The sequence below is a fragment of the Eptatretus burgeri genome, chromosome 4 (assembly GCF_056783735.1).
Source record: "Eptatretus burgeri isolate ZD-2024b chromosome 4, Ebu_testis_v1, whole genome shotgun sequence".
In the NCBI taxonomy this organism is placed as follows: domain Eukaryota; kingdom Metazoa; phylum Chordata; class Myxini; order Myxiniformes; family Myxinidae; genus Eptatretus; species Eptatretus burgeri.
Window position 1 is genome coordinate 118,874,954 of NC_140964.1, and position 20,784 is coordinate 118,895,737.

General features: G+C 41.4%; 1 protein-coding gene across 2 annotated transcripts; it reads right to left on the bottom strand.

The window, feature by feature from the left end:
• Positions 1-4,763: 4,763 nt before the first annotated feature.
• C4H1orf50 (chromosome 4 C1orf50 homolog) lies at positions 4,764-20,747 on the bottom strand. Of its 2 annotated transcripts, none has more exons than XM_085879864.1 (5): positions 20,616-20,747; positions 18,275-18,390; positions 18,073-18,159; positions 5,709-5,840; positions 4,764-5,408 (listed from the first exon to the last, which is right to left on the bottom strand). In XM_085879864.1, the coding sequence occupies exons 1-5, from the start codon at positions 20,662-20,664 to the stop codon at positions 5,253-5,255; spliced, it is 540 nt and encodes a 179-aa protein (XP_085735990.1). In that variant the 5' UTR covers positions 20,665-20,747; the 3' UTR covers positions 4,764-5,252. The 2 variants fall into 2 exon arrangements, with proteins under 2 accessions (XP_085735990.1, XP_085735991.1); XM_085879865.1 differs by lacking the exon at positions 20,616-20,747 and adding an exon at positions 19,852-19,876.
• Between the last annotated feature and the right edge of the window lie 37 nt (positions 20,748-20,784).

Here is a 20,784-nt window from a genome sequence, read left to right on the forward strand (position 1 = left end):
AATCCCAAAAATTCCCCATATGTGGTTTCATATTAGTGCATAATACAAACCTAAGCATGCTAAGCCCTTGGACCATTTGTACAATGATATGGGTGTTTCCTTGATAAAGGTAGACCCCTATTACTGATAGGGTCCACTTGACTTTGACCCCTTTGCTGAAGGTCAAATATCAAGAAACCAAAAGATTCCCTATATGTGATTTCCTATTAGTGTATAATACATACCCAAGCTATCAGATCATTTTTAGAATGATGTCGGTGTTTCCTTGATAAAGGTATGACTGAAAAGGCCAATTTGACCTTGACCCCTTTGCTCAGTCAAATATGAGGTAACCAAATGATTCCCCATATGTGATTTCCTATTAGTGTATGATACATACCTAAGCCCTCAGACCATTTTAAAATAAATATAAAAATTAGCTATTTGTACATAGTTAGGTGAAATTGACATCAATGGTAGAGTTATTTAAATGAGTGGTGAGTCCAAATGTAATAAAAAAGTGTTTTGAGAAAGACTGTTCTAGTATCTCAATTAGTCAAGTACCTGATTATCTCAATTAGTCAAGTATCTCAATTAGTCAAGTACCTGATGGCAATTAAACATTATATTTAGAGCTATCCAACGGATAAACAATGTAGATTTGGAATTTCTGGATAATTGAGAACCAACTTTGACCCTGTCAGAGCAATAGAAAGAGGAAGAATTAAGCTCTGCCCAAATAGATCCTGAATTCCCATGATGTTGGCTCACAATGATATGCAAAACTTAATCATACAATGACTTTCATTTTTTGGTACCAGTGTCCGAAATGTGTACATAAATGTTGCTACAAGCCAAAATAGTCTGGCACCGGCCCTGACCCCCACCCCCCCACCCAAGACAATGGCACCCAACATATAGCAGTTCTGAGACAGTTATTTCATTAGTATTCGTTCAGTTAGCCCTTCCAATATATATATATATATATATATATATATATATATATATATATATATATATATATATATATATATATTGGGACAATATGGGTTGCGTAGGGATTTTAGTTAGGTCTTTAATTACCCTCCCTGAAGGTGAGGGTCCTGCATTTGGGTCCATTTGTTACTTGCAAAATCGAAGATTTTTCAAGTATATTGGTCAGTCGATTTTGTTATTCTGTCTGTTTGTCACCTACATGTCATAATTTTCAAACGATCTTAATGAAACTTCAACACATGGTAGAGTTTGTCATGAGGAAGAAGCCTATTATTTTTGAGGTCAAAAGGTCAAGATTGGCCCAAGGTCAACAACTAAGGTGGTATTTCTAAAATCCTCAATTTTCATCTGATTGACTTGAAATTTGAAGATTTATATTTCAGGTCACTGAATTCAATCAGCCAATTATTTTTGAGATAAACATTGACCAAAAGGTCCACATGGGCTAAATTTCTAAAATTGTCATTTTTCATCCGATTCAATTGAAATTTGAAGAAGAGTTGCATATTTGGTCATTGAATTCAACCATCAATTATTTTTGGGTCAAAATATTTTTTTATGCATTTTGCAGGTATCGTGCTCAGCACGACGTCTTCTACTCGTTTGTTTGTTTATCCACACATAATTGTGTTTTTTCTCTGCAACTGCTTGTCGGATTGACGACTTATGCAGAATGTTACAATGAGAATTATGACATCATAGGTGACGGGAAAAACGTTGGACCTCTGTATCTGAAACCACACCAAGGAAAAAACATGAAACTTGGCAAATAGCAAGTACTCCTCATAGGGAATGAGTGATTTTTTTATGACATCATAAGTGCCTTCATTATGACATCATAATTACATATGTAGAACGCTATATCCGATCAGTATGAAATTTTTTGAGGGTCAGAGGGATAAAATGGTCCACAAAAATTGTTTTGATGTCAATCAGTCACGTGATTCAGCAGCCATATTGTTTTTTTATTTTTATTTTAAAAAAAAAAAACTTCAAAAATCTTCTTTTCCGAAATGGCTGAACAGATCAAAGTGAAACTTCACACATATGACCGCCTTTGCATGAGGAACAAAAGAATCACACATATGATGTCAAATGTCACATAGTTTGGCAGCCATATTGGATTTACCCTAAAACATAAAAAAATCTTCTTCAGAACGGCTTCAATCAACAGATTGAGGGAAAACTTCACACAAATGTTCCCAAAGGCATGTGTGTACAGGGTTGTTAAGGAATAATTGATGTCACATTGTTTAGCAGCCATATTGGATTGAAGAAAAATATTAGTTTTCTCTGAAACCGCTTAATCAATCAACATGAAACTTCAGAATTGTGATCTAGTAGGGATGGGGAATACAGGTTTTAAATTTCAAGTTTCAACTTGATTGGACACATTGTCTGACAACCAGAATTATTTAATTTTTTGATTTGGGTTTATTTATTTATTTTTGAATAAGTCTCACTTGACTGTGACTGGATGAGTAGCAGCTGAAATGCAAATCCTATCCAAGTTCCTCCTGACTTCATCTTTTTTTTTCTTGTTTGGGTTCCTTCTGATTACTCCAATGCAGGACTGTTCCTATTTGGTCTCCAATTTGATTTGAATTCAATTGAAGAATAATAAAAAAACGGCTAGGGTCTGGTGTCCAATCAAAGCGGGGTTGCATCAAAGTGGGACGTCATAGTACCTGCTCATCACTGCCAGCAATTATAAAGTGGCAGTGTTAATTATGTCTCTTATTAATTACATAACACACCAGTACACAAATGTCACACAAAAGAAGTCCTGGTGAGGGTCTGCAATCTCTGATTGCTTTTTTTCTTCTTCCATCAATTATATTTCACTTTATTTCATATACGACATCTTCACGCATGCATGCCACAGACCGAATGGTGCCATTACTAGAGAGCCTCATTAGTATACGTGTGCCACATCCCCATTCAAACTGCGTGCCATTCACGAACGTATGTTTCACCTCAGACCCTCCCCCTACTCACCACGACGCTACATCCTTTGTACAAATCACCACAACACCCTCCTAAAAATCCCCACAGTAACCTATGCTCAACCAACTCATCAAAACCGCTTCAACTGCCCCCAACGCTTCAATGTCCTGACACGACCACCATCGTGCTTCACCCACCGCACAACTGCTATGAGGCACCATGACCAGTCAGCACCCCAGACACTCACTGTCATCCTTTGGGATGCCGGGGAATGGAGTACAGTACAAGTTGGAACATATTGGCATGTAGCTCAAAGCACAAGAATGCGCTGTTTCCATTCAACGTCGTGTGGATAGCCCTGGCGCTCCACTAAATAACCCTCAATTGGAGCCCGGCGCATGTTCATGGCCAGAGAGCGCTCCCAGAAACCCGCACCCCACGTTAATCCCCGAGCTCCGTTGCATGGCCGAGTTTGGGAGTAAATGAGGCCATTTCCAGCTTTGGAGTCTGGCGGGGCAGGGCTACTTTTCGAGGTGGCATCTGCGCACCAGTGGGAGTGTGGGGAATGCCGACAGGACATTTTATACAATATTTTGGCTCCTCCTTCACCCCGGCTCTATAAAATAACTGCAGAGGAGCTGAAATAGCCATTGCCAAGCATTTGCCGGGTCATCGCCAGGTCATCACCAAGTCATCGGTGCTCTACTTCAGCTGTGTTCCACAGCCAATCGTCATTAGCATTTACATTTACAGACTTTCTCACAGCTACATTAAGCTATTACTCACATGTTCCATCTCTCCCATCGACTGTCTCGTCTGCTGTCGATGCAAGTACTGAAAGAGCAATTACAGACACAAACTCCTTCACTCTTCCCCTTCTGCATTGCATCTGCACCTCATTTACACCTCACACTCACACAACATAGACACCCCTGGTTTTCTTCCCTCCTCAGCAACTGGGAAGCATAGGCCTATCATCCGCACCAGGTATTGAAAGTCGTCGTAAACACCTCAACTTCCTCTCATCTTTCTTGCTCTCTCATTTCCTCGGGTGTGTGTATGATGGCACCTGTAATGTTTGCACATGTTAAGAATGTGTAAGTTCTTTGTCTCAGTTTAGCTCTGCCCTGTGTCTTCTCTTTGTAAATAATTGCATTTCTTTTGCCGCACTGCATCAATCCTTGCTTTTTCCTGCCGTACCCATTGCTGAATAAAACCTTTTATAATTGTGCCACATGACCTTTCTTTATAAATAAATTGCCCTCATTATAAATATACCCAGCTCGTTCTGTCTTTTCCTTCATTGGTCCAGTGTAGTCCACATGTTAGTATAGGCGGGACGCTCGACCCCATTAATTGACTTATTAGCCGGTGCGTACTTGGCAGCACTGCTTGACCGCAACTGATACGGTAAGTTCCACACAAGGACGCATCGAGGGCACGTGACCCCCCCCCCCAGCCCCTTTTGGTAAGGCCATCCACAGGTGAGGTATCAAGAGAAGTAGTGTAACCCGGCCAGGATTGGCAGTGCCAATCAGCATTCATGGTTGCTTAGCAACCCGTCAGTGCACGGAGTTATCTGTGCCCGGCAGCCTCAGGACCTGGCATTCGAGGGGGACCCGAGTGCTTCCCCTCGTGGCGAGCCTCAAACCCGGATCCATAACAATACTATTATAGGAATAACAAGAATACGAGCACCCCAACTCCCAATACAATCAAACATGGTCCTTCTTATCTGTTTGGATTTGGGTACAAGGCGGCTAAACATCAGCACATTCTCATATTTCTTCCTGTACCACTAGGTGCTTTAGGCTATAGAGAAGCAAAGTATGACACAAATGAAAATTTGTCAATTTCATTTATTAAGATATCTCTATGAAAGTTGGAGGACAGTTTATAGTGCAGATCATCTCACAAGAAGCAAAACACAGGAAAACCTCAATTATCCCAACCATATGGGGATTGAATGAACAATGTATGGAATAAAGAGAATATTGATGGAGTCATGCACTCAGTCATGAGAAGTGAAGAGAGGCTGACATTTCGGTGGTTAACCCTTCATCTGTGTAAAACTTCCATTAATCGTTCTAGTTGTCTGCCGACACAGATAGACACAAGCCCTCACAAGCAAGACTAGTTCTTCATCGGAGCTTTAAGGTTCAACTGTAGTTATTTTTGACAAAGAAACAAATGGAACACTCCAAAATTTATTCCGCATGATTCACAAATTATTCGCATGCAGAGGTGCAAGGCAGATATCCCAGATATATTCCAACAGCCATCAAAATGGGAAACCAAAACATCGCAGCGGTGCACAAAACAGTTACACTTCAAAATACATCCTGCAAAAGTGGTTCAAGAAGAAACTTTTGCAATGCATACTTATGAGAATTTTCCTCATCTCCATATTCCTGCGGCATCCATGACATATCATGCTGCAGCTGAAATGCTCCAATAAACTTGTGTGGTTGACTTGAGCCCCATTCCTGAAAATAAGAGAGAAGGTATGACTTTTACTCTTCAGTCAAATTAAATGTACTTTATCTTTGTTTACCGTTTATCATTTACCAATCTCTTGTGAGATGAACAACGAAAATGAAGATTTATCATCTCCAAAAAGTACCAAACAGCTCATTACAACCAACTCCTGCCCATTAAGGGCAGTCAATTTTCATATAAATTCTTCTCTCTCATGCTTCTTCCTTGAAACCAACATGCACATGCACACCGGAACCCCAAAATGACAACAGATAGGATGTTTTGCCAGTAATCATCAGTACTACAACCTTGGGCGAGATGATTGAGAAGTAATTCTGGCCAGGATTTTGTTGGTAAAGGAAATAAACTTGTCCTGGTTTCTTCACCATATTGCAGGCTGCGTGGTGCAGTTCTGCATCACGCTTGGCTTCTTCAATCACCTACAAAATAGCACTTCGACATCTTAATTGTGTGCATGGAGCATTTTGTTATTTAGCTGTTCCTAAATACATTTGTTAAGAGCATAAACATTGAGCACACAAAAACCCAACAGAAAGTTAAATATCTCCAAAAACTCTTCTGTGCTTGATTTTTTTTTTTTTTTTAAGAAACCATGGCGTCGATATTTCATTGATCAATTGTTTCACACAGAATATTCAACAAGTCAAAATATTAAATCAATGGAACTTTCGAAAGGCCTTGTTTTTTTTTTATTAATTTATCAATACATGGGTTGAATATCAAGGAAGTGCAGAACAGTAGGGGGAAAACGAACAACACATGATGGAATGAAAGTGAAACAAGGACGGCACAGAAATGCAACATAGAACATGCAAAGGAATTGCAGGTGAAACTCGAGTTCATATCACACAATTCCCTGCAGTTTTACTTGAATTATACTTCTATTTTCATAGAATAATGATTTTAAGAATTTTTTTTTTTAATCCTCAAGTTTAGTTCTATTGTAGTAATCCAGAAGCAGTCCCAAAAAACATCCTTATGCACCACTCAATTGAACCTTCATTTAAATTGAAGTACAGTAGAGTACTGCAAAACCGTAGGTTTTTGGAAGGACAGTGCTGTATTGTGAAGGCAAATTGTGTTATATTGCCTTCAAATAAATATATATATATATATATATATATATATATATATATATATATATATATATATATATATATATATATATATATATATATATATATATATATATATATATATATTCAATTCAAACAAAGACGTGACCAAAGTCCGGAGACTTAAAAGTCAAGTTTACAATGTACAAAAAAATTTCAAAGATTTGCCATTAATATAAAATACACTTGATTGAAAATATTACGTGTACTTAATACTATTCAAAGGACCACTATCTCATACAATTGCTAACACAGAAACAGATAGAGGGAGAGAGAGGGAAAGAGGGAATTACTATGTAAAAGCATACAGGGTGTTCCAAAAAGAATTGGACAACTATGGTTGTTAATATATTTAGTGCCACAAATTTTATGATACTCTGTTTTATATGATACAGAAACTCAAAGTTTTCTTTTTTTTTTTTTTAGGTCTGGTGGTTTAATGTAAAACAAAATGGTGACTCCACAGGAGAAAGCTCAGTGTGTCAAATTGAGATCCGACACACAACTTCAGCGTAATTTCCGTACAAGCTATGGAAGGATCCACCATCGTGGACGAGGATCAGAGAGCGGTACAAGAGGTTTAAGAAGACCTGACGTTGTCAGAAACAAAAAAGTACCGGTCGACCAAGCACAAGTGCAGTAGATGTTGAATGAGTGTGTGAATCATTTCAACAACATCCCAGAAAATCAATTTGACACGCATTAAGAGAACTGGGACTACCAACCACCACTGTACACAGAGTTTGCATAAAAGACACTGAAGCTTTATATCTACAAGGTGCAGATTCTGCAGGAACTCAAACCAAATGACAGACCCAAACACAAGGCATTTGCCTTGGAAATGCTCAGACGCATCGAGGATGATGAAGATTACCTGAAAAAGGTCATATTCACAGAAAAAGCTTGCTTTCATGTATCGGGGATGGTGAACCGGCACAATGTGAGGCTCTGAAAACCCCATATGGTCATTGACACATACGCAACAGTCCAAAGGTCAATGAGTGGTGTGGCCCTTCTCCATGAACTCTTTGTGGGTCCGTTTTTCTCTGTGGAGGATACAGTGACATCAACAATTTACAAGAACATGTTGGAAGGATTCGCCTTCCAACAGATTGAAGACCTGCAACCCGATACCATTTTTCAACAGGACGGCGCTCCCTCTCATTGGGCGTTAGCCGTTTGAGCCGTCCTGAATGAAAAAATTCCAGGTTGCTGGGTTGGCCAAGGTGGACTAACCGCCTAGCCCCCACAATCACCAAATCACCCCTTGATCTTTTTCTGTGGGGGTTCCTCAAAGATGTTGTCTGCAACACCAATATGGCAACCTGCAGGATCTTCATTCTCAGATCACAGCTGCATGTGCACTGCTGGACGCAAACATGCCGAGCATTGCAAGAACTCGTGCACTGCCTTGTTGTCCTGCATGCGACAAACGAAGCTCACATTGAAGTGTGTCGATGGTCTGCTGAAAACTTTTTGAGTTTTTGTATCATATAAACCAAAGGGTATTGTTGTGCCATTTGTTGTTCTCAACATATTGAAAACCAAAAAACTGTCCGGGTCTTTTTGGAACACCCTGTACAACTGTAGAATGCAAAATGCATGTGTACAGTGGCCTCGTGATAAGGACACTTGCCTCACATCCTAGAGGTTGTAAGTTTAAGTCCAACTTAAGGCAGCAGTAATAATAATTTGGATTACAGTGTAAGCTTCTGGAAACTGTGCGTATCTAATGATAATTATTATGTGCTTATAAGAAAGAAAAAAAAAAACTCACCTGGCTCATAACTACCTGCACTTTGAGGAAAATCTGCCTGCCCTGCTTAGTCTGTACTAACACATGGTTTGTGGTTCTAAATATATTGTTATGCTGTTTGGGGGGGGGGGTGTTAGATATTACCATAGAGCAGATAGGAATGTATAGAATAGCATGGTCCGTGTACGGGTAGTTAGCCAATCTTGATGTAACACGTAGGGAAATGTTAGCTTTATCATCGTCTCATTTGAATGTGCACCATACAGGGGGTGCACAGTTATAGTTGGGGATTTTTGTGAAGGAAATTGTGGATATAACCTCTTTGTCAACCTCTACTGGGGGGTGCCGGGTGACTCGGCATGAGAGGGAGGGGAGGAGCGTTCGTCACCTCCCAAGAGGCAGAGCTTGGATTGCTTAGAGGGGGACGGAGTTTTTTGTTGCCCAGGGAGAAAAGAGGAAGGAGCCTGATCGGGCGGTGAGAGTCGAAGGTGAATACGACGAGGAGAGAACTGTTGGTATGAGGAGAATGGAGGTAAACTGAGGAGAAAAAGGAGACTCGGAAGAAAGTTCTGAGGACAACAAATTGTGAGGAGAGTGTTGAGGAGGTTATACTGCCTGCTTCTGCCTGTTTTCTTCACCCTGTGCCAGGTTTCATCTGCCTGCAACCCACCACCAATAGTCCTCATCGTACCTTCATTGCCTGCTTGTCCCCACTATCACCAGAGCCGAGTCCCCCAGGTTTTTGTCCCCTTTTCCCCGTCAGTGATGAGTCTGGTGTGTGGCACGATAGTTTTTCTTTTTCCCACATTGTACATAATTATTTATTATCGATTCCGTGTCCCCCTTTCTTCCCCGCCATCATATTCCCTTCGTCGGGTCAATCTTCCCCTAGTTTTATTGTGGTTCGAGAATAAACCCGTTGATTTAAAAAGCTTTAAGGTTCTCGTGTCTCTCCTCACAACCCGTGCACGCATTGTCCACTATAATTCGGAACGTCCCCACATGAGTTAAACCATTTCATTCATTGTGGGATTTAGCCTCCTGCCATGACGAGCTCGATGTTACAATACTGTTACGAATTTGGAATTTGATTGCACACAACATACAGGTTCCTTTAGTCAGCTATGTCGATAAGGGCTTGTTCCCTAGATAGCTCACCTTTCATTGTTTAAATGTTCAGAGATCGATTAGATGCGCTACGGATCGATTTAATAGTTAGGGAACGAGCAATGGAGACATCCCTCCCCTTCTTCTGTGAAGAGGAAGAGAACCTGCCGTCCCGTGACTCATGATGTCAACAACTCCTTCCCACCCGTGGTTGAGTGGGGGATGGAGCACGAGGGCACGAGTCATGAGTCATGCAGGAAGCGGGGGAAGGGCGGGAGAAGAATAAGAGGAGACCATTTCTTTGTTCGTGTTCGGAGTTGGAGTATAAAGCTCTTTGCTTCGGCAGAGAGTAGTCGCTCAGCAGACCTTCGGGTCCTGCTTGGCTTGGGTTAGGGTTGAGGCCTTCAGAAGCCTTTTGCTTCGGCTGGCTCAGTGAGCTTCGGCTGCGGCCTGGCTCGGGAGGAAGCTTTTTTGGAGGCTTTTTGCTTTGGTGGTTCAGTGAGCTTCGGCTTCTGCTTGGCTCGGGAGAGCTTTTTGCTTCGAGCTGCTTTGTTCTGGAAGGAAGTTGAGCCGGTTGCTCGGCTCGAGCTACGAATGGTGGCTTCTTCTTCTTCTTGCTTCGTGGAGCTCTTTGTTCTCCATTTTGGTTCCTGGCTTGGGGCGACTCATCGACCTCTTCTTGGAGGTGGTTCCTTGGGGGAAGCGGCGCATCGACGGGAAGGATCGGCGCCTCGTCTCACCAGCACGTGTTGAGAAGCGCGGGAGGATTCGCGGGAGCTCGGGAAGGATCGCGGCTCACGGCGATTGGGTCCAGCTCACTCTCGCTGGAGCCTGGGTCCGAGCAACTTGAAGACCACACGAGGTGGAGAAGTTCGAGATAGGTTCTGGGTTTCAGCTCACCTGTCCTCAGAGCTAGAGCTCGTTATTAAAGGCATCTGCCACCATTTCTTGGGTGTGTGTGTGTGCGTACGTGTGTCCGTGGGCCCGTCTAATAGGTAGGAACTGCTGTTAAGTGTAAGTGGACTGTACATAATAAGTAGACGGTTGTAGTCTTTGTCTTGCTCGCATCTTGTCCCTACCCCCATTCATTGCATGCTTGTATATATCTGCATTGCTTCTTTGACCGTATATGTGTGCAAATAAATGTCCTTGTGTGAATGTAAACTTGTTCGTTGCGTCCATTCCCTCATTGAACTGCCGTATTGAGATCGGAATAAATAGTTGGCTTCTTAATAGCCGGTAAAGTGATCGGGTCCAACGGGACTGTGCGATATTACCCCGCTCGGTTATCCAAAAAGGAAGAGAGCTGCTTAAGCGGCTCGTTTCCAAGCGGTCCCGTTGAGGTACAATCTCTCGGTTACCTACCCGCGCAAATAATTAGGTAAATCGAAGATTTGGCGATCGGACCCTGTAGCACGCGGGTAGAGTGCGGACAAGGTTGTGGTGTGGTTACAAACACACCCGTGGCTGGTTTCCGGAGTTGATCCGGAAAGCCGCGACTGGATTGTCCGTTCTGTGGGCGAAGCGACCGCTATTGGTTGGACATGGTCGTTCGCACGCCGGCGGGCGGAAATCTACAACAATACTAACAACCAGTTGGGAGGGCCTTTATGGAACACCCTGTACTTGTCTTTCAAAAAATACTCATAATATTCAAAGTATTAGGGACAAATCATTAATATTTACAGAAAACAAGGCTTCTGAACAGGCAAGCGAGTACTGCAATAATTTAATTCCAGTAGACACGGAGCTAGTGAGTGAGCCAAATAACAATGAACAAATAGCAAATTATATATTTGCCATGCCCTATTGATTTAACAGCTGTACAATGTTCAGGACAGTTGAAAGACAAATGTCAGTTCTGTTTAAAACACCTTGGATTTTGGTGGTAAGTTTCCTGTTTCGAATACCTCGTATTTTGGCGGGCAAATCAAATCCGTATCGTTAACACACGAGAACAATCAAATGTTGAATGATGAAATGGCAAGAAGAAGCAAACTAGTAATTAACATATTTAACTTACACAGAGTAACTAGGTCCATAAAGATCATCAAGTAAAAATTCTCAGAGTCAAATCAATTTTCAAAGGCATAAATCAAACATTAAACACAGCTTGTCCCACAACAAATTTGGGAAAGGGCTGCAGCTGAAAACAGGGCCTTTATAAAGCATGAGTGCAAGAGAGATTTTGAAACTCATGTTGGAGCTCAATGACAAACGAGTGCCATCAAGAGCACGATGGAGCTGAGGGTCCTCGATCATGGTGGTAGACTGGCAGATGGTGAGAAGAGCACAACTACGACCTCGCACAGTCCATCAAGACAGAATTAGGATGATTCAGCGCATCACAAACAAAGGGATTTTTGGAGGTCCAAGAATCTTACTGTGCACTCGTTTGCTTTCCTTGTTGTCCCTCGAGCTCACCTCACTTTCATGAACTATGAAGGATAACTTTGTTAACGGCTCTGAGGCGAAAGACACTCAGAAGACTCTACTCACCATCTTGGAAGCACCAAGAATGCACTGCGCCACTGCCAATATGGCTGGCAAACCGGTGACATCACTCCTCTCGTGTGTTCTCATATAATTTAATTTAAACAAGAAAAAGAGCAATCAGAAAGAAATTGCAGACCCTCGCCAGGCCTTATTTTGTACGGTGTATTTTGTGTGGCATTTGTGTACTGGTGTGTTACGTAACTAATAAGACACATAATTAGAAATGCCACTTTTTAACTGCTGGAAGTGATGGCCAGGTACTAAGACGTCTCACTTTGATCGGACACCTGACCCTGACCCATGACGTTTCTTATTATTTTGCAATTGAATTCAGAATGGGATTGAAATAAAATCATTTCAGATGAAATGGAAGACCAAATAGGAACAGTCTTGCATTGGAGTTATCAGAAGGAACCCAAACAAGCAAAAAGCAAAGATGAAGTCATCAGAAGGAACCTGGATAGAATTCACATTTCAGCTGCTGCTCCTCTATCCTCAAACCCCTTCAGGCACAGTCAAGTGAGCCTTATTAAAACACAAACAAACGAGAGGGGGAGCACTCGGGAGAGTGCAAAACCTCCGCTGCCAATACTGCTGGGCCACTCAAGTGAACCTTATATCTTATTCATTAAATATGATGTCAACAGTGCTGACAGAGTTGTAGTTCTTTTCTCCAACATTTTTTTTTTTGGGGGGGGGGGTGGGTGGGTTAGAAATCACCTCAAACATGAAGAAATGCAAAAAAAAGAAATCTAAATTTTGTTGAAAAAAAAGTTGCAAAAATTTTTTTTTTTCTCAAACAATTTTTTTGGGGGGTTGGAAATCACTTAAAACATGTAGAAATGCAAAAAAAATATTTTTTTTTCTCTAACAATTTTTTTTTTGGGGGGGGGGTGTAACGATTTTTTTTGGGGGGGTTGGAAATCACTTAAAACATGTAGAAATGCAAAAAAAAAAATTCTCTAACAATATTTGGGGGGGGGGGGGGGTTGGAAATCACTTAAAACATGTAGAAATGCAAAAAAAAAAAAAATTCAAATATTTTTTCAAAATGGCCGCCATAGCGGCCATATTGGACTTTGGACCAAGTCCAAAATCTAATGGCATGATCCTTGGACCATACCAAATCCCCCCACCATGTTTCGTCGAAATCTGTCGAGGAGTTTTTCCGTAATACTGTTCACAAACAAACAAACAAACAAACAAACAGAAAGGGGTGAAAACAGTAACCTCCATCCATCTTCGAAGATGGCGGAGGTTAAAAATAAAAAAGACCAAAAAATTCAATAATTCTGCCTGTGAGAGTGTGTGTCTGATCACGTTGAAATTTAAAACATGTATTCCACCATCACTACTATATCACAAGTGTGAAGTTTCACATTAATTGATTAAGCGGTTTCAGATGAAACATTTAATATTTTTCTTCAATCCAATATGGCTGCCAAACCATGTGACATCAATTATTCCTGAGCAACTTCAAACAGGCATGCCTTGGGGAACATTTGTGTGAAGTTTCCCCTCGATCTGTTTCACCGTTCTGGAAAAGAAGATTCTTTAGATGTTTTAGGGTAATCCAATATGGCTGTCGAACCATGTGACCTTTGACGTCAGATATGCGAGCCTTTTGTTCCTCATGGATAGACGGTCAAATGTGTAAAGTTTTGCCTCGATCTGTTCAGCTAATTTGAAGAAGATTTTTGAAAATTAAAAAAAAAAAACAATATTGCTGCCTCATCACGTGACCAATGACATCATTAAAAAAAGTTTGTCAACCATTTTATCCCTAGATGACCCTCAAAGTGTTTCATACTGATCAGATGTAGCGTTCTATATATGCAATTATGACGTCATAACGAAGGCACCTATGATGTCATAAAATTCACACTTATTCCCCATGAGGAGTACTTGCTATGTGCCAAGTTTCAATTTTTTTCAATGGTAAAAAGGAAAGGGTTTCTCAGAGAACACATGCAAACTGGAAAGGCAGAGGTGAAAGGGCAGGAGTGTCAGCACACGGTGAAGCCAAACAGGACTGCAAAGCTACCAACCAGCCTGTGGTGAACAACAAGACAACACATAGTGTAGAAGATAGTAGAATATCGTGCAAATTATGATACAAGCATCAAATTTGGCATTTCTGTTCTGCAGGGCTTTCTGATCACATCTGCCCGATTGGCCATTTGAAAATCCAAATTTTGAAAAATTTGAAGAAAAAACAAAATTCAAAAAAATTTGAAGTCACAGCTGGCTGAAATTCTTGAAGTGCAAGTGAACATCCCAGACAGAGAACCCAGGGGAGATGCAGTCATCATTGATGGCTCAGCACTTATCAATGCCCTACCTCCACGCACTTCAAAGACATTTGATGACTATGCTAAAGAAGACATCATCCCAAAGGTGGAATCCTATGGTGACAGGTACGAGAGGGTGGATGTGGTGTTTGATGTGTACAAGAAGTCGTCTGAAGTCCGAGGCAAGGTCGAAAAGGGGGCAAGGAATCAGAAGAAGAGTGACAGGAACCAGTAAGACCCCGAGTAACTGGAGAAGCTTTCTTCGAGATGACAGCAAGAAGACTGAGCTGTTTCACTTCCTTGTGGAAAAGATGTGTGAATCACAGACGACAAGCACAGTCATTGTCACAAAAGGAGAAGATGCCATTAGCAACACAAGGAAGTCACTGGATGCTGCGTCTCCATGTTGTCATGAAGAAGCTGACACTCACATATTTGTACACGCCAAGGATGCAACAATGGATGGTAGCAAGTCCATTATCATTAAGGCTAATGACATGGACGTACGAGTCATTGCAATATCTGTACTGTCATCCTTACAGGAACTAGGTCTTGAGAACATGTGGATTGCCTTTGGCCAAGGAGCCAAGGCGCGATGGATTCCAGTCCATGAGGTAGTTTCTGCAATAGGGCCTGAGAAAACTAGAGGGATCCCATACTTCCATGCGTTCACTGGATGTGACGTCGTGTCTGCCTTCCGCGGTAAAGGGAAGAAAACTGCATGGCAGACTTGGAACGTCTTTGATGATGTTTCTGAAACATTCACCAATCTCAGCCAGCATCCAACATTGATTCGTGATCTTGACTTTTTGAAGTTTTTTTTTTAATTTTTCAAATGGTCAATCAGGCAGATTTAATTGGAATCCCCTGGAGAACAAATGTGCCAAATTTGATGCTTGTATCATCACTTGCACGATTCCTCTCAAATATTGTTGTTATCTGCCCCACTACAAAATAGGTTGGTCCATTTGCTCCAGTGGATTACATTTCCACCTGTATTAGGGATCTGTCAAAGATAAGTTGTATGTAATATATGCGCTAACGGGACAGTGATAATCCATTGGAGAGCAGAAGAAAGGCAAAGAAGCTGGGTAAGGTTGTATTGTGGAAAACCTACTGCACAGGTGAGGCCAGGTGGAGGACTTGTGCACACCAAGGCAACAGAAAAGCATTGGTTATAATGGAATGGATACATCATGGGCCGTTTGTGCCAAAGACAGCAGGCCACGGCAGTATAGTGAGCTGTGGAGCCCTGGAGAGTGGCTGGAAGGCCTGGAAGATGGCACCGTCCACTGGCTGTGGGCATCCAATGACAGGATCAGCCACGTGATTGATGGTGGTCCTTAAAGGTAATAAAAGCCGCGTGCTCAAAAGCACAGGAGAGTTGGGGGTAGAGTGAGCTTCTGGTGTGAGGCATAAGCTCTCTCTGCTTTGTTGTCGATTACACATGGATGGTTCAATAGACTGAGGACACCATTTCCCCCATCGCATCACATCACCTTCATCCTGTGCCACGCCAACCTGCAATACACCATCATGGTACAGCGAAGACCAGCTCATGCCTGCTAAAGTCCTTGCCTGCCCCTTTGTTTCGTATTTGAGTCCATTATTTTGGTGCCATTAGCAGGGTTTAGTTCTCTTGCATACAAGTTTGTGTGCTCCCTTCTTCCCTATTTGGGTCGGTCACCCACCAAATCTGTTCCATTTATTACCCTACGTACACACATAAAGTGAAAAGCGGAATTAAACAATTGGTTCATGTCAGTCTGTCTGCAAGTCTTATCAGTTTGTGATAGCCAGTTAATGATGGAGGAACAAGTTCTTTAAATTGAATGGTATATTGAGAACATGAATAGCAAGACAGGTTTGCCATTTTACTGTATTTTGATTGAATTTGACCCGGCCACACATGCGTGGGGAGGAGTGAGAAAACATTTTTTTTTTTTACTCTGTACGCTTACCTAACAGTCAAACAAAATTGAAAATCATTCCAAACAAGTCTGAAGACGACGATGGTTCACGAGCGGTATTTGACGATGTAGATTGTTTCAGAAGTCAAGGATGAGACAATGTGATACGTTTTCATCAAGTTATAAAAATGATCAACATGATATGGTACGAGTGACAGGTTATTAGCTGCAAAATGTCGAAAACCCGGTTTCGTTCAACAACTTTCAAAATTTGACCTTTGCATAACCTTTAAAGGTTATGCTTTAAAGGTCACAAAACAATGTTGTGGACATTAAAATAAGGAAACAGGATACGTACTATAGCTTATTGGAGTTAGTTCGTCGAAGGTCGAAAACCCGGTTAGATTCCCACAACTTTGAAAATTTGACCTTTGTGGCCTTTAAAGGTCAAAGGTCAAGGATTATGACCTTTGGTGCAAAACTTCCTCTGGAACATTCCAGGAACAATATAACGTCATATAGGCTATATGGCATTTCGCATTCCTCGGATTATCCATACTTTGATGAAATCAGCATAAAAACAAACTTGAAGGGGACGCCACGGGCAAACTGGCGGGAATCGGGAAAAACGTAAATGATGAAAGTTGTAGTACTCGAAGAGCACTACATGCATACCAACTTTCAATCGAAACAGTTGAAAACCCTTGGAGCTCGATGCCCAATTTATTGATTTTTTTGACATTTTCTAAGTTCGTGACCTTGTGACCTTGACCTTGGGATGAAAATGAAAAATCGAGCTCCGTGGGGCTATGCAGGTGCCATTGGGCTAACCAAATACCGAAACCCCTGCCAGATTCGACAAACCCCCTCGGAGAAGATGTAAATTGAAACTGGCTACCCCCTAAAAACATGTTCTTTGGGCGTGGCTCCGCCCATAATAGGCGCAGCATGCCCATTCTCAGGAAAATACAACTAGATCATGATATAAACCTCCCACCCAAATTTTATCAGGATCGGATCAAAACCCACGGAGCTATGCTCGGGACAGACAGACAGACAGACACACATAACGAATATAGTGGTCACTTACTGACTCGTGAACCAACAGGAAGCTTACGGTTTTTAAGGACGTCATAAATAACACATAAAACAGGCATGAAGAACTTGTGTAGCGTCGTAGATAGGGTGCTGTTTTTAGACACTGGGTAAAACGGCGGTAAAATCCAGAATTAATTTGTTTATACGCCTTTAAACCTTTATTTAAATTGAATTATATACTTGCACTGTAAAACACAATTTGCATTCATAATACTTCCAAGAACCATGATATGTACATATCGACATATAGCACGAGACGGCGTGGCATGCGTATCGGGATGAAGAAGAGGCCACCGATATGGCGATGGACACTGCCGTTTGATGCTGTGTTCTATGGTGATCAATAAAGCCTCCATCTCCTAAACTGCGACTCAACGTTGTCTTGTTACATTCAATAAGGGTGAGGTACAAGACTGCATCAGTTGCGCTAAACTTCCGGATTTCATAAACTATCTTTAAAATCAATGTTTTTATTCAAATTGAAGTCGGCCGACATACATGAACACTGCATGGGGTATCATGTTTAATGAACTCTCTAGTATATAATGTCTTGTCTTTCCTTCTCCCCATATTCTTTTTAAGTAAAATAATTTATTTGCCAGGAGAATCTTCCTCCATTCTGCCTTCACATGCCAGCAACCACCATTTTTGAACCACATCTACCAGCTCAGAGACTTTAACCATGGTCAGCGACTTTAACCACAGCTTATTTTACATGATAAACATCGATATTTTGTAGTATTATATGGATGAAGATGGAACAAAGAAAAAGAGATGGACGTTATGGATGGGAGAAAGAGGAAGCAGGACTTGGAGCGCTACTGCAAAAACATGCAGACAGACATGTAACAAGCAAATTATCAACACCTGAGTCTCACCTTCTTAGCTTTCTCCTGAAGGAAGTGGATCTGCTCAGCAATCACAGAAAGCTTGTTGCACGCATTTGCTTTGATAAAATCATCTGCCTGTGCAAGATAGAACCAACAAGATGAATGTAGTTCAGATGGTAATGTTCTTTCCTTGTATCATCAAATGAACCATGACAAGTTCATCTTCCTCACCTGCTAGCAGGAAGCTCACCTTCTGCACTTGCTCAGCCAAAGCCACCAAGTCCATGGGGTCTGATCGCCGACACACATGGTAAGAGCTGACGAGTGGTAATCCTGCTGGGCTCTCACTCGTCTCCACGAGGAAACCTGAGATCCATGGATGAAAAAAAAAAATCCTTCCCTTACCCAACACTAACCAAAAAAAAAAAAAAATGCATCAAACCTTCACTTACCCAACACAAACCTTCACCATGAGTTTTTTAAGTCACAGTTAATTGAACCAGAGGAAAGAACGTACATTTGCTATTTCACGCTCCCATTTCCGGTTTTCTTAGCACGTGGACTCCTGAACTCCACCACCAGAGACTTGGATCTAAAGTTAAGGAAATTCTTCTCGCTTATATTTTCCAACTTGCCATTTATTACCTGCACAGTCAAATGTTTAATATATCCCAACCTTCAAGAATACACCTAATGTTTGAGATGATGAAAATTTAATAATTTTCACAAAGACAAGGTTTCAATTTCAGTACCAACTGTTCTTACAAGGTTTAACCAACCCGAGCACTTTTCAATACAAGGATGACATCCAATCTATGCCAATGATGACCGCCATATGACCTCGACCTTTAACATTTTGGGATAGAGTGTAAATTAAGAAAATGTGTCCCCATCTCCAATCCATCCATAAAACTTAACGTCATGAAAATCGGAGGCAAATTATTCAAGTTATAATCAAAAACGTGTTTGTTGTTAATTCGGTCACAATCCGTAAAAAGTAAGTCAAGGGCACGAACCAAATATCAGGTGCACTATTATGAAGCACGACCATATTGGAAGGCCAAACGGTCTTCGAGATTCCACATTGGCAAAATTGAGTGATGACAGAAAACGTTTTTTTTTTTCATTGTGCCATTTGACCTTGACCTTTAAACCCGGAAGGGTACGATGTAACTAAAGCATAAATGCACCTCAATCTAGGCTGAGAGGGGGAACGTTCATCCCAGTCAGACATAACCTTAGTCAAGTTATGGTTAAAAACGTTAAAGTGACCGCAATTGGGTCATGACCTTTAAAATTAGGTCAAGGTCAAAAAGTGATGTCATCACTGCATACTTTTATTCCCATTACTGATGCGAAATTTCATTCCAAAAGTCCAAGCCAGCTCCGAGATACAGCTTGGAAATTGAGAGTGAAGGAAGAAAAAATAAATCTAAGTCATGGTTCAGTACTTTGAGGGGGTCGAAGAAACCCTTCGGTACCATTAAAACTGGGGCCACCAAACATAGAAAAAAAAGTCTACAACGTCAGTACAGGTGACTTAAAAACAAACACAAATTGTGGAAACAAATCCAAAATCATCAGTGCAGATGAACTGATTGCAGGTGATCAGTGCAGGTGAATGAAAAAAAAAAACACATTGTGTACACAAACCCTACATCAGCAGTGCAGGTGAACTGATTGCAGGTTATCAGTGCAGGTGACCGAAACAAACAAAAAAAACCCCACTAATTGTGGAAACAAACCCAACAACATCAGTGCAGGTGAGATAATTGCAAGTGATCAGTGCAGGTGACCTAAAAACAAACATAAATTGTGGAAACAAACCCAACATCAGTGCAGGTGAGCTGAATGCAGGTGATCAGTGCAGGTGAGCTGATTGCAGGTGATCAGTGCAGGTGAGCTGAATGCAGGTGATCAGTGCAGGTGAGCTGATTGTGGGTGAGATATTTGCAGGTGATCAGTGCAGGTGAGCTGATTGCAGGTGATCAGTGCAGGTGAGCTTATTGCAGGTGAGCTGATTGCAGATGATCAGTGCAGGTGACCTAAAAACAAACATAAATTGTGGAAACAAACCCAACATCAGTGCAGGTGAGCTGATTGCAGGTGATCAGTGCAGGTGACATAAAAAAAAAACTCCAACATCAGTGCAGGTGACCTAAAAAAAAAAGATTTAAAAACACTAATTGTGGAAACAAACCCTACAACATCAGTGCAGGTGAGATAATTGCAAGTGATCAGTGCAGGTGAGCTGAAAACAAACATAAATTGTGTACACAAACCCTGCAACATCAGTGCAGGTGACCTAAAAAAAACAAAAAAAACCCTACATCAGTGCAGGTGAGCCAATTACAGGTTATCAATGCAGATGATCTTAAGGAAAACAGTAATTGTGGAAACAAACCCGACAACAGACATAAGCAGGGAAGTATAGGATAGGATAGGGGGAGGAGGCATAAGAAGCACGATCACATCCTGCCATGTCATCATGGACATGGAGCGCTGAATCCATCAAACTGGAAACAGCACACTCGATAAAAAAACCACTCAAGTCAACAGGAAAGTCCGAAGTTATTAACCAACAGACAAACCGACAGGATCTTTCATGGCGAGATCATTTCTTCTTTCCAAATGGTTCATTTTCACGTCGTTCTCCCTCGAAACAAAACAAAACAAAATAAAATAAAACTGTTCCTTCTTCTTCTTCTTCTTCTTCTTCTTCTTCTTCTTCGTCGATATCTGTTTCCGGTTGTTATCGTT

What these genes read in the sequence shown, in the direction of transcription:
- C4H1orf50 (XM_085879864.1), bottom strand. Translation starts at nt 20,664, where the DNA reads ATGAACCATTTGGAAAGAAGAAATGATCTCGCCATGAAAGATCCTGTC. An exon ending in TGGCTGAGCAAGTGCAGAAG is followed by an intron (nt 18,160 to 18,274) that starts GTGAGCTTCCTG and finishes TATCTTGCACAG; the next exon opens with GCAGATGATTTTATCAAAGC. An exon ending in TCTCAATCATCTCGCCCAAG is followed by an intron (nt 5,409 to 5,708) that starts GTTGTAGTACTG and finishes TCTTATTTTCAG; the next exon opens with GAATGGGGCTCAAGTCAACC.